The sequence below is a fragment of the Corvus hawaiiensis genome, chromosome Z (assembly GCF_020740725.1).
Source record: "Corvus hawaiiensis isolate bCorHaw1 chromosome Z, bCorHaw1.pri.cur, whole genome shotgun sequence".
NCBI lineage: Eukaryota > Metazoa > Chordata > Aves > Passeriformes > Corvidae > Corvus > Corvus hawaiiensis.
In genome coordinates, this window is record NC_063255.1 from 1,097,423 (window position 1) to 1,111,286 (window position 13,864).

Sequence of the window (13,864 nt, forward strand, 5' to 3'; positions counted from 1 at the left end):
AATTCCCTCTAGTTTTCCCTGGGATTAAGTGCTTAAGCACTGTAACAGTCTGGGTTTAAGCAGCAGCCATCACTTTTTGGTTTCCCTTGACCCTGCAGGCTGGGTGTCCTTTCCCCGAGTGTTGTGTGCTGACTTTCACTCACATTAGTTTCCTTAATCCTCTTCGCAGCTCAGAACAAACAGGTGTCTCTCCAAGCCAGCCCAGACAAAGCAGGGAGCACATCCAGGAGGCAGCTCAGCACACTTCAAAGCCCACAGATGGATTAATTAACACACACGGACAAACGCACCGCGACAAAACCAACGTTCTGCTGGGAGGGGGAATAAAAAATGCAAGTAAAGTGACATGTTGACAGTATTTTAGTGAAGACAAGCTCACCTTGAACCACATGAACTTTAACCCACAAACTCTCTGGCACTGGGACCCTGCAGCAACTGGGTTCCATCACACAAAGCCAGTGCTGCTATAAATACCAGCATATACAAATTCTAGCTGCCTGCTTTGCTTGGAGGGGCCTGAATCCTGCAAGCAGGATTTTTATAGCAGCACTAAGTAATTCTGAGAGGTTTCCAAGTAGGTAGTGGTGATAAGTTTTCCCCGCCTGCAAAGTCTTGCAGCCATATATAGGAGGGTATACTTTTAACTGACCCATAAATGCTCTCAGGTACAGCAAAAACCCCATTTGGGGCTCCTGACAAAGATGTTTATATCCAAACATGCCACTGTGTGGGAAACGAGTTACTCTGCTTCACGAAAGATTTAAAAATGGCTTCCATGTAACTCCTAATGATTGCTGGAACAGATTCAGCAGTGTAGCACGGCCTTTGAAGCAGCACCATAAACATCTTGAAAATAAAGCAGATTTCATGTTGGACTGTGGGCTGCTTCTCTTGACTTTGCTCCCTCAGGCTAAACACTAAGTTCACTACTGCACAAGATACCTCCACTGCAAATTAATGAAGTTCATTCATAAGAATCAAAGGTGTCTTTGCTATCTCTACCAGAGATTAAAAGTTTATGAGAACAGGGTCAGAATATGAAAATTGCTTCTGATTTCTTTCCCCCTTCATCTTTAAACCCAGTTTTCTACTTTTACTCTCCCAGAAGCAGCACAACCTATACCCTGTCAGGAGTGGCTGACACAGCACAGCAATGCCCTCCCTGCTGCACTGTGACACAACACGGATCTCCATCAGCTTCAAACCCTTTGAACACCTCCACCTCTCTGCAGGCAAAGACGCCAGCAGCTCCTGGAGCCCCTCTGCAAGGGTGGAACCAGTTGTGAATAGCTCTGGCTGGTGAACCACGCTTAGCCAGCCCACAACTGTCTCCTTTGCTAACAATGTGGATGCAGCTGAAAGCATTCATTCCCCTGCTGAAACAGGAGAAGCCAGGAGCAGAAAGCCTTCACTCACTGCTGAGGAAGTGACCCAGCCTCTCCCGGGTACGTTTTCCACGGTTATGGAAGAGCTGTGCACTGCAAATCATGGGCATGATGATTGAAATGGCATCCCTGAGCACCCCGGGGACATCTCATCAAACTGCTGTTTTTCCAGCTGAGCAGACATGGCTGCTCTTGCTCTCCTTGAGGGCCATTAATCCTACAATAAGAAACCCAAGGCAGCGCCCCTCCTCCCCCCACCCCAGCAGCCCACAGGGCCTGAGCAGAACACCTGATCTGAGGGAAATGAGGTTTGATACCCTCCCACCACCTTCGGCACCTGGTTACAGATTAAACAGTTCCAGCTTTGCAATTTAATTCCTTCTGAAAGCACGCAGATCTCGGGGAAGCTGATAAAACCTGCAGGTGCGCGGCCGTGCAAGCTCCATCCGAGAACCGCTCCCGTCTCCAAACCAGCCGGGCAGGACACACAACTGCGGTGGGCTGGGGGTGTGTGTGAGCACAGTCTCTGTCCATTTCCTGCCTTCCAGGACCTTTCCTCCTGACTGATCAGAACATGCTAGCGATGCTTCAAGCTCTGCATTTCTTAGCAACGAGACAGTCACCACGTGCATGCCATCTCCACATCCTGTTTATCCTGCTTTCCCCAGGAAGGCACACGGGCACTGCGTATTTCACGCCCTGGCTGCTCAACCCAGCTGGCTCAGTCTAAATCTAAAACGCATTAAAATAAAGGAGATGTGTCAAAACCAGCATGGTGAGAAAGGGCAGTGGAAGGAAGCATCTGCTTTTACATCTCCAAGCTCATACAATCCTTTCTTTACATTCTCTTGTCCTATCCCTTTTATTTTGTCCAAATAGGTTTGACTTTGGTTGTTTTTTTTTCCGTTTATTTTTTATTCTCAATTGGAAACGTACTGTTAGGGTACTTCCCCAAAGCCGGTGAGACCATGTACAAGTTTGTTAAGAAAACTTTCTCCTTACACAAAGGCAAATTTATCACCATTTCTGGAAGTATTCAGTAAGCCACGGATGAAAATAAATTGGGCTGAAAGAGCTGGGAACGAACACAGATGACACTGTGAGCAAAATACAACATGTGAGAAGATGACCACCCCTATGAAAGGTAAGACACTGGGAAAGGACCTCAGGATCAGTCTGGGATTAACCCGCCACCAGTGAAGGCTTCTTTAACATTTACCATGTATTTCCATGCACACGTGCCCAGGCACACACAAATGCACAAACGTGTGCAGGCATAACTCCTAAAGACACCTGCTGAAGCTGGAAATTTGACAGGCACTGTCACTGCAGGGGGAGTTTTTGGACATCAGGAGGAATTTCCCCAAGGAAAGGGTGGTCAGGCATTGGAACTGCCCAGGGAGGTGTTGGAGCCCCCATCCCTGGAGGTGTCCAGGGAAGGCCTGGATGTGGCACTGAGTGCTCTGGGCTGGGGACGAGGTGGGGATCAGGTGACAGGCTGGACTCCATGGTCCAGGAGGGCTTCTCCAACCTCAGGGATTCTGGGATTCTGTGATAACCCGACAATCCCGAGGAACAGAGGCACAGGAAAGGGAGCAATGGAATCCACAGTACAAAATACAGTCACACACTTCTTCACAAGAAGAATTGATGCCACAATCAAAATCCCCAACTAAAATACAGGAAGTGTCACCAATTATTCAGGGTCACAAATTTTCTGCGAGCCACAGAAAGCAAACACGCAGATAACATAACAGGTCACGTATTTCCAGTGGAGATAAGGACACTCTGATGGCACTCCACGTGGCAGAACAGACATCACCAAGTCAGGGATCTTGTCCTCATGCACCACCTGTTCTGTGCTGGAAGAACAAACCCTGGCCCATCTGAAGCACTACACAATATCAGTAACAATTTAATTGCCAGTACTAAACCAGTGAGATTGCCCTAACAGTGCTCTAAGCACCCAGCAAGCTTAAAATGCTGCCTTGGCACAGCAGGGATCTCCAGCAGAATAGAATGTCCTGAAGCCAATTAGCTGCAATTTGAACCCTTGTCAGGGAGCAGAAATCAAACATCACAGAAGACTCTAAGCAGATGAGGATGCCAGCAACAATTACCGTACTCTGCAACTGTTTGGCTGCAGCACTGAGGGCATGGCTGAGACAGCTCACAGCCTCTACGAACACTTGAAATGCGGCCCTCAAACACAAAACCTCAAACCAGCTGCTGGAGGTGGGGAGTCCACCTGCAAGAGACAGGCTAAGGGTGGGCAAGAAAAGGAAAAAATTGTAAGGGAAAAACCTACTCCAGTGGCAAAGAGCAGCAGCTGAGTTTGCACAAGGGTGAGGGTTGGTGTCTGCCCCTGATGCTGACCTTCTGCAGCTCTTGTTTTAGGGACACGTGTATTGGGGAGACCAAATGTTCTGCAGAGTTGATAGAGGACTGTAAAAATTAAGTGTAATCAAGTAAAACACGATAATCTCAGCAAGCTGCCAGCAAGAGATAACACTTTATCTATGCCTGTACATAGATAATATATATATACATGCACGTGAGGCACTGTGGGCAAGGGAAGCACAAGGGGTAAAGTACTTGGTGTGCTTAATAAATCATTTATTTCTCTGCTGAATATCCAAAATGCACTTCCATACAGATACTGTGTCCAGCACCAAGCAGTATCATTCAGTGAGCTTACTGAGCCATTCCAACAGGCGTCAGCAGGAAGGACAGGCTGATACAGCAGAGACAAACCAATGCAGAGTGGGTTTCCCCTCTCACAAGTATGACTTCTTGGAGGCACTAAAAGATTCGAAAACTCAATTGCCATTAACCAGAAGCTCCCTACTCCCTCCTACTCCTCAAAAATTGTGTTGTGCTCAGTCTAGCAGAGGACTCCAGGGTTAAAAAAAATAAAAATTGGAAGGATATTACCACTAGAAAAACAGTAAGAAACGACCTATTGTTCTCGTTTCTGAATACTGTTGCATAATCAGCATTTGGAAAAGCTTACAGGGGTTGAAGTAATTTCCACTGGCATGTCAAAGTCTTTAGGGCTCAGGAAGTCTCGAGATAATCTGATCTTGACAAATCACACCAATTCACTCTTTCCTCCCTCCCTGACACAGCAATCTCAATTTTACTTTTGCAGTCAGCCAGTATCTACCTTCCACAGTTCTCTCTCTCTCAGCAGCCTGGATTTGTGCAGGATTGAGGCATCTAGCACTCTGCTGTCCAGGGAAAAAAGGGAAGGGGAAAAGAATCGAGTTTCCCATAGCTCCATTGCTCAGGAAATGCCCTGTCACAGACGGGTAGATTTGTCACCTTTCTTGACCACTTCACACATCTTGGATCAGCCACCAAAAGCCCCCATCTGATTTTCTACTGGTTTTAATTTACACATTAATGGCTTCAAGAGTCCTGAAGGCTGCTACCACTCCAGGGAAAAAACAAAAAAGAGGTTGAGGATGGGCTTGTGGAAATATGAACAGTTTTGTAAAGGGAACAAAAAAGCTACTTTCCTCTAAGTTTGCCTCAGTGCATGGAATTAATATGGTATCTCTACCTCCCAGTTAGCTCCAGTCAAGGTTTATTTTTAGATGCTCTTTTAGACTCTGCACAGGGATGTTTCTTAAGGGATGTGGCTCAGTCCCAATTCTCAGCCTTCCAGGAATGGGCCAGGACTAGGACAGAGAGGCTAACACTTTCTATCATCAGCATGACTGAATTCAGAATTAACTTCTGCAAGCTGTCAGGTCAGACCCGTCTCTGCGAAAGCTCTCCTTCGGCTCAGCCAGCCCCATAACAGGCCCGTGACCAGGCAGTGCCAGCAGCCCTTCCTCTGCCCAGGGCAGCAGCAGCAGCACTGACCGTGAGGACAGCAGCCCAGGGGAGCACAGGGGGGCAGAAGCACAAGGTGCCACTGGGAGCCCCTGTGCTGCAGGTGTCCAGGCAGCCAACAGGAACTGCTCCCCGCCTCCACCACCCTCTGCACCCTCTTCTGGCTGTGTCCCAGGGCCGGAGGTGGCTCAGCCCCGGGACAAGGTCCACTGGACTATTGGCAGCTGCAGATAAGACACCTGAAAAGGACACACACCCACCTTGTTTGTGCGTGGGTTCAGCATGAGCGGCTTGCCCTTCTCCTTGGTGTGCATGCTGCGCCGCGCCATCGCGCAGGGTGCCGCGGCTACGTGCAGTCGGGACAGCATCCTCCCTTCTCTGGTGCACCTGGGCAAGGCAAAGGGAGACACTCAGACACCTCTCAGAGCCAGCAGAACCCATGGCCACACTGGCAGGCCGTTTGCAGCAAAAGAAAGGTACACGCTGCATAGCACCGTTTAACACCGCAGAGTAAGAGCCCAAAACTGCCTCGTGGCAGCCAGGAGGAGGAACAAGGAGGCAGGGTTTGGAATGCTGAGAGGGCAGCAGCAGAGAGAACACGCAGGGATCCCGATGGGAGCCGGCACGACGCGCGGGCAGCTGCCCAGGTATTGCCTTACACCATCACGGCAGAGCACGAGCGCCAGCAGCAATTTCCATCAGCTTCAAACCCTTTGAACTCCTCCACCTCTCTGCAGGCAAAGACGCCAGCAGCTCCTGGAGCCCCTCTGCAAGGGTGGAACCAGTTGTGAATAGCTCTGGCTGGTGAACCACGCTTAGCCAGCCCACAACTGTCTCCTTTGCTAACAATGTGGATGCAGCTGAAAGCATTCATTCCCCTGCTGAAACAGGAGAAGCCAGGAGCAGAAAGCCTTCACTCACTGCTGAGGAAGTGATCCAGCCTCTCCCGGGTACGTTTTCCAGGTTATGGAAGAGCTGTGCACTGCAAATCATGGGCGCTGCCCGGGCATTGCCTTACAGCATCACGGCAGAGCACGAGCGCCAGCAGCAATTCCAGCTGTCCACAGTGACCCGTGGAACTGGCACCGGCACAAAGGCCAGCCAGGACAGAACAGCCTGGGCAGGTCAGCCACAAGATCCTCACTGAGGTTCTCTGGTAGCTTTCTACAATGAAATCTCATGGCCTGGACAACACAAAGGAGAGAAACTGTGTCTATCAGCGTGCTAAAACTGTGCTACAACAAAATGTGGAATTAAAATGGCCAAAAACTCCACCAAACTGTGGATTCCAGGCTTAGGTTTTTACAATTCCAAACTTAAAAAAAAAAAAAAAGAAAAAGGGTTATTTTCAGAGAGAATATATCGCTTTCAGTAAAGGATATGTTTCCCTAAAAAAATTTTAAAAAATTGTTAGTATCACTCAAAAGCTTAGTTCTAATCCTGACAGGTGACAGCAACTCTTGAACCCATTTTACTCCATTACTGATCACAAGTTCTTTGGAGAAGAAATTACCATTTATTACACGCTTGCATAAGGCAGGACCAGCAGGGAATGTGTAGCGGACTCATCTCCCAAAGATTATTTCCCTGAGACAGAGAGACAACAGCAGGCCCAGCAGCACCCAACCCGGGACCACGGTCTGTAGGGTGACACTGTGAGGGGACAGGCCAGGAGGACAGCAGGGGACCAGGATCAGGTCCATCCATGGCAGCTGGTACCCACCATCCCCTATCCCAGCTATACATCCACAGCCGAGACAGGCAAGGACACCAAAGCAGGCTATCAGATGTTTCCAAGGAATGAAATGATGCATGGCGTGGATTTTTAATTTCTTCCAGATGGGAGACAAAATTGAATTAAGGAATAAAACTTCATTATCTTAAATATGGCCTGAATACTTCAGAAGACCTTTCTATAATCAAATTTGCACGGAATCAGCTTTTAAGATGGCAGACTGGTCTTACAAGTTACAGTCTCAGGATTTTCTTGAAAATCTTTCCAAGCATTAAAAAACCATGGAAACATTTAATATTTTTCATCATCAGTTATGCCTGAGTTTCTCTTCTACCCACCATGAAGCGTAGAGGGAAGCTGCTCTGAATTCAGAAGCATCTCTTTCTCTCTGCCTTTACTTGTTTGTTTGGGCCTACAGTTGGCAAAAGTTCCACTCAAAACCCCAGTGTTTATTTGTTTTGGGGTAAAGACCATAAATTTACTGCGTGGAGTGGGATGGGAGGCATGGAAGCCCTGCCAGCACTGCAAACAAATGTTGCCTTTAACGTGCTCGTTCCTCCCCAAACCTGCTGGCAGTGGAGTCAGCACAGCTGGTCTGCCAGCATTCAGGGCACTGAAAATCACTATCAGACAAGGGAAATTAATTCTGTGCTGCAAAACACATTAATTCTGCGCTGCCTTTAGGAACACCAAACTCAGTTTTAACTGGTTTTAGTTCTGATTGCTCATTTGCCATCATCACGTGGTTGCAGGCCCACCTCCTTGTGCAGGGGAGGCTAAAAAGGGTCCCTGATTCCAGTGCCACAGCAACCCTCCTTCCACAGTCCCACCAGCCTGGTGCCAGGGTGGCTTCAATCTGTCACCAGCAAATACCTCAAATAAGGAATTAAAAAGTAGGACAAACACCTCACCTCACCTAACTCTAATTAAATTTAAATTACTTCGTTGCAATTAACGAGCATTTAAGAACCAAACAAGATTGTGGCCCAGATTCACCCTACCGTGATCAATTAACTCTAATCAACGAGGCAGAGGGGAAAAGTGTGGTACAAATCTTGCTTTCTTCAGAGCAAGGTTTCAGAGGTGTGGTACAAATCTTGTTTTTTTCTCTGATGTGTCAGATAGGAGACTTGCTCCTCTCTGAGGTGTCACACCAGCACCTAAAGTTATTCTCTTGACGGAGGTATCTCAGATTCATAAAAGGTGAGAATCAAGTTTCACTTTCCACTGAGGCCTGTGTTTAGATCCAAAAGATATGATCCCAGTTAATTTATATCCAGCATAAAGCCTGACTGGTTGCTCAGTCCTGAGCTCTCCCTCCTCTGCTCTTCTAGTTGTTCCTTGTTTCTGTTCCATCTCTCTCCCATCTTGCACATCTCCTCCAACTCCTTCTGTCACAGACTTTCAAATGTGGCTTAGCAAGAACTTGCCTCCAAAACCCAAAATACCTGATGCCACAAATCCTTCCCCATGCCCTGTCCACACTGCTCTGTAGGGTACCAGGAGCTCTGCCTGTGTGGCCATGGCCCTCTGTGACCCACCCCAGCTCTGCTGGCCACCAGCCTTGTCCCTTGGACTTTGGGGAAGGACAAAGGGACACGAAGCCTCACTCTCTGTGGCTCACATTCGCTGGGGAGCTGCAAGGACAGGTCTGGGAGAAAGGTCCCCAAACCACCACCTGGTTTCAAGGAGATGAAAGGGCTGATCCTGCTGCTGTCTGGGGAGGCGTTAAAATGGTTTGTGATGGTTTTGTAGGAGAGACACCAGGCTTGAGAGGGTGGTAGTTCAAACACAAGAAAAAGGAGAGGTAATTTTGGCAGTAGAGGCTGACAGAATCCCAGAGTGGGTGGAAAGAGATCCCAAAGATCACCAGTCCCACCCTTGCCAGGGGCAGGGACACCTTCCACTGTCCCACATTGCTCCAAGCCCCATCCAGCCTGGCCTTGGACACTGCCAGGGATCCAGGGGCAGCCACAGCTGCTCTGGGCACCCTGGGCCAGGGCCTGCCCACCCTCCCAGGGAACAATTCCTTCCCAAGATCCCATCCAGCCCTGCCCTCTGGCACTGGGAAGCCATTCCCTGGCTCCTGTCCCTCCATGCCTTGTCCCCAGTCCCTCTGCAGCTCTCCTGGAGCCCCTTTAGGCCCTGCCAGGGGCTCTGAGCTCTCCCTGGAGCCTTCTCTTGTGCAGCTGAACAGCCCCAGCTGTCCCAGGCTGGCTGCAGAGCAGAGGGGCTCCAGCCCTGGAGCAGCTCCACGGGGAAGGGATGTGAACCGAGGGAAAGAGCAGCACTTGCAGTGATGTGAAAACACAAACAGAGGACCGGGGCTGTGCAATGTCCTGTGAGGAGGAAGTAGGAAGAAAGCAGCAGAACTGAATGAGGAACAAACTCCTGCCCAAACATGTGTCAGCACAACCAGGATCTCCCTTCTCCTTTCAGTGCTTGACAATGGTGAGAACTGAACAAGGCTCTGGAGCACCTCTAGGCCGAGCCCAATACAGCTGGTAATTTCTGACTTGCTGTGTCACAATTTAAGGGGATTAAGCTCCCTGCTGTGCCTTATCAGGAGGCATCTGGCCAGGTCAAACTAATTACCAATATGCACAAGTGCCCTTATCTGGGAGCAAATGTTCTGCTCCTCTAATTATGGATCTGTTAAATGGCAAAAGCTACTTTTAAGGGAAAGGTTCATCACACTCTTGAAAGGCAGGATTAGGCTGGTCAGAGAGCCGGGAAGCTCGGAGTCAATTAAAGCAAGGCCAGCTTCAATTAGTGCCCAGGCTGCCTGACCCGTGGCTCTCCCCTCAGTGCCAAGGTGTGTCCTGTCAGCACACAGCACCTTGTGCTGCATGACTCTGCAGTCTGCCTTCAGTCTGAAGGGTGGCTAAACAGAAATGCATCCAAGAGCTCCTGAATCTTGTGTCAGTGATTAGTTCCAGCCTTTCTTTCAAGTACAGAAACTGACCTGTGTGTGGAGGAGCTTTTTTCATTAACGAGCTGAAATCATTAATTCAAGGCCACGGAGGCCTCACAGAGTTTCCAATCTTCTAGGCCTCAGCCAGTTTTAAGCCAACAGACATTTTCTCCTGTGCACCCACAGCAATCCAGCCGGTGAGCCTGCACTACCCCAGGTCTGGTGTGCATGCACCATGCACTCTACTCCCTTTTTCTTTCAGTAATAAACGCACCAGCCTGGCCCACCCAAGCATGACACAAACCAGGCACACACTAGCTGGCTTCATCACTTCAGTAATGATAAAGCAGTCTAAAATTATTACATTAGGCAAGCACCAGCTATAAGGGTGTCTCCTCACGAGACTTTCACCTAAAGAAAGCAGCTTTCCCGGCACCCACCGCCCTTCAGCAGGCCAAGGAGTCACTTTCATTTAGAACAGGAGCATCCCAGCAGGAAGGAGCAGAGAGCCGAGGATGGGGGACATGGTTCTGCACAGCAGCTCGGCACCTCTGGCTCCCTGAGCTCACCAGATGCTACTGCTGAGGGAAGTTAGTAGGAAACAGAGGCAAAACTGTCTCAGGTTCCCACCAGCAAAGTCCTGAGCCACCACTTTAAAGGACATTTCTAAGGCACCTTGAGATCTGAAGATTAAAAGGAACAGTCATGGGGAGAAATTACTAATGAAGTGTTTGGCAGAGGCAGGCGGGTTGTTTTGGAAGCAGATCTTTAGCATATTGAAATTACTTTTCTTCCCTTTTGTTCTGAGGCAGCCAGTTCAACAGGGAGGAAAGGTACGTGTGGAGCACTTCAGCAGAGTAAGTAAGCTCACCACTTGAGGCTGGCAACGTTCACTAAACAAAGCACACTCGGGTGAACTCAAATGAGAATAATTCCAGAATCCCCTCCTAAAAAGAGTATTTGTGAATTACTGTAATTTACAGAAGACTTCTTGCAGCACAAGCAGAAAGCAGGGCTGAATTGTTTGGTACTGGAGTCTTGGTTTGTAGCAGCTCTTACCAGACAACATCAGAGAGCTGTATTTTCATCCCTTAATGAACCTGACCCAAATATTCTGATTCCTAAGCATCAGAAAGTCCATTATCTTTTACCGTGGAAACTGCAGCAGCTGTATTTTTGGCCCAGTCTCACAAGAAGATGTATTCACATTCTTGATTTATTTTCATTCGTGTAACTGGGAGGGCTACTGGTGGTAAAGGTAAGGACAAAGGCCCTACCCTGAAAACCCCTCAGAAACCGCGGGAATAAGCAGCAAGGTACTCATGCTCTATTCTGGAGAACTGGTACACCCTTGTGTTGGAGCTGTTCAGCTCAGAAATACAGGTTTTTCTGGATACAAGTAGAGAGGTGGACAAGGATGTTCTCAACAACTGCTGCACTCACAAATGGGAGTTCTTCCTGGGAAAACACCTCAGCACTGAGCACAGGAAACGGAGCTGCTGCTAGCTCAGTGCCAGCCAGGTGAAGTCTAAGCCTGCCAATCACTTACAAGCCTTGGTGTGCACTGGTTAGGGCTTAAAAAAGGAATACCCCACTTAAATTACAGGAGAACATGAGAAACTATCCAAGCAGCCTGAGCTACCAGTGCTCCTTCTCCTGCAGAGAAGGTGCTGGCACCAGTTGTAGAGATGAACATTCAATTAGTACTCACTCAACCACGGCGCACTACCACGCACTTTGACAGCTTCTGCCTTAGCTTGCAGAAGAAAAAGCTCCAAATCTTGCCTGCACTCAAGCTGCTGACTCACAAGCCACCGCACAGCATTATCAGAACTTTCCTCCTGTGGCTGTAACACACAGTTTCTTTTAAAATACAGACTCGGGCTAAATTTCTACAGATCTTATCGTGTCTCATAAGGCATTAGACACTGGTGGCTGCACACACACGGGCCACTTGCAGAGCTGCATATTCTGCCCTGCTCTTTCATTTGCCCATATGTAAATACAGGCACAATAAAACCTCCCTTTGATGTTCACTACCTTTTGGAATTACCAACACAAAGACACCAAATAATCAACATTTGGTGGTTCTGATCTTGCTTGGCTGCAAAGTTGTCCTTTTCCATCAACCCTTTATCAATGTGCTGTAAGTTTGATTTGGTTTTTTTGCTATTAACTATGGGACACTTGCCATGACACAACACCCCGGGTTGCTCTGACACCACCACTCATTTAGTATTTTTTCGTGTTTCGGTGCAGCGAGGCCACGAGGAGCGTGGGGCCAGCGACGGCGTCGTGTCAGCCACGGCCACTTCTTTGAACAAGCAGCCGAGAGGCCAAACCCAAACACTAACTCTAAAGCACCGGGCGGCGCTTCCTGCTCCAAGGCCGCGCCAGCCGCTCCGCTCCTTCCCAACTTTCACTCTCCAGGGCCTCGGAAGTTCACAGCGGGTCGGGCCCGGCGCGGGGGGCCCGCGGCAGCAGCTGAGCCCGCTGGGGGGGCTCCCCGCGGCCTTGTGCGGCTCCCGGCGGGCTGGCAGCTCCATTCGTCGCCGTTCTGACAGGGGCAAACACGCACAGGCACAGCCGGGGCTGCTTCCCCGGCTCCTCGCAGGCACCTCCGCACCTGCCGCAGGGCCCAGGGCTGCCCCCGCCGCAGGCCGAGCCTCGGGGCCTCGCACCACCGTGCTGCTGCTTCGGCACTACCCCCCGCGGGGCCGGACCGGGGACACGGAGCATCCCAGGTGGGCTCCATCCCCTCCCCGCACCCGGGCGGCCTCCAGCGCCTCAGGATGCCCCGCAGACACGGGTTTACAAAGAGATAGAGGCCTGTGGTGCGCCGCCGCAGTCGTATAATTGTTACCAGAACGGGATCTACCTCCTCCTGCGGCTGCTGCCCGCTGAGCGATGCCGGCCGAGGACCTGTTCCTAGTGAGGGAGAGCAGCACCCACCCGCCCGCCGGAGCCGCGGCCACTGCAGAACCCGCCACTGAATGGAGCCAACACCGAGGCGCCGGGGAGGGACACCCCGGGGGGGCGGGTGTGGGCCGTGACTGACAGCTCGCACAGCCAATCGAAGGGACGAGAGCTCGCAGGCGACGGCGGCGTTTGGCCAATGAACGTTTTATCCCGCCCCCGCAGAGGGGAAAGCGGGACAGGCGCGGCGGGGCGGGGCCGCCCGTATGTTAATTAGGTAGGGCGCGACAGCGAATCAGCGTTGGGGGGCGGGGAGGGGGGGCGGGGCTGGGGCATGCGCGGGGACGGGGACGGGGACGGGGACGGGGACGTGAGGGGATGGGGAACGTGAGGGGATGGGGCTGTGAGGGGATGGGGAACGTGAGGGGATGGGGAACGTGAGGGGATGGGGCTGTGAGGGGATGGGGCTGTGAGGGGATGGGGCTGTGAGGGGATGGGAACGTGAGGGGATGGGGAACGTGAGGGGATGGGGCTGTGAGGGGATGGGGAACGTGAGGGGATGGGGGCTGTGAGGGGATGGGGGCTGTGAGGAGATGGGGGCTGTGAGGGGATGGGGCTGTGAGGGGATGGGGAACGTGAGGGGATGGGGCTGTGAGGGGATGGGGAACGTGAGGGGATGGGGAACGTGAGGGGATGGGGCTGTGAGGGGATGGGGCTGTGAGGGGATGGGGCTGTGAGGGGATGGGAACGTGAGGGGATGGGGAACGTGAGGGGATGGGGCTGTGAGGGGATGGGGAACGTGAGGGGATGGGGCTGTGAGGGGATGGGGCTGTGAGGGGATGGGGAACGTGAGGGGATGGGGAACGTGAGGGGATGGGGCACGTGAGGGGATGGGGCTGTGAGGGGATGGGGCTGTGAGGGGACGGGGCTGTGAGGGGATGGGAACGTGAGGGGATGGGGCTGTGAGGGGATGGGGGCGTGAGGGGATGGGGAACGTGAGGGGATGGGGAACGTGAGGGGATGGGGCTGTGAGGGGATGGGGCTGTGAGGGGATGGGGCTGTGAGGGGATGGGA

At 51.1% G+C, this 13,864-nt stretch overlaps 1 protein-coding gene across 1 annotated transcript in view; it reads right to left on the reverse strand.

The window, feature by feature from the left end:
• The window catches only part of ME2 (malic enzyme 2), a 33,658-nt gene extending 20,748 nt beyond the window's left edge, over positions 1–12,910 (reverse strand). The window contains exons 1-2 of the mRNA XM_048291628.1: positions 12,753–12,910; positions 5,486–5,612 (exon numbers count right to left, since the gene is read on the reverse strand). Coding sequence (XP_048147585.1) covers positions 5,486–5,593 — 108 coding nt within the window. The 5' untranslated portion in view covers positions 5,594–5,612; positions 12,753–12,910. The remainder of the gene's footprint in view (positions 1–5,485; positions 5,613–12,752) is intronic.
• Between the last annotated feature and the right edge of the window lie 954 nt (positions 12,911–13,864).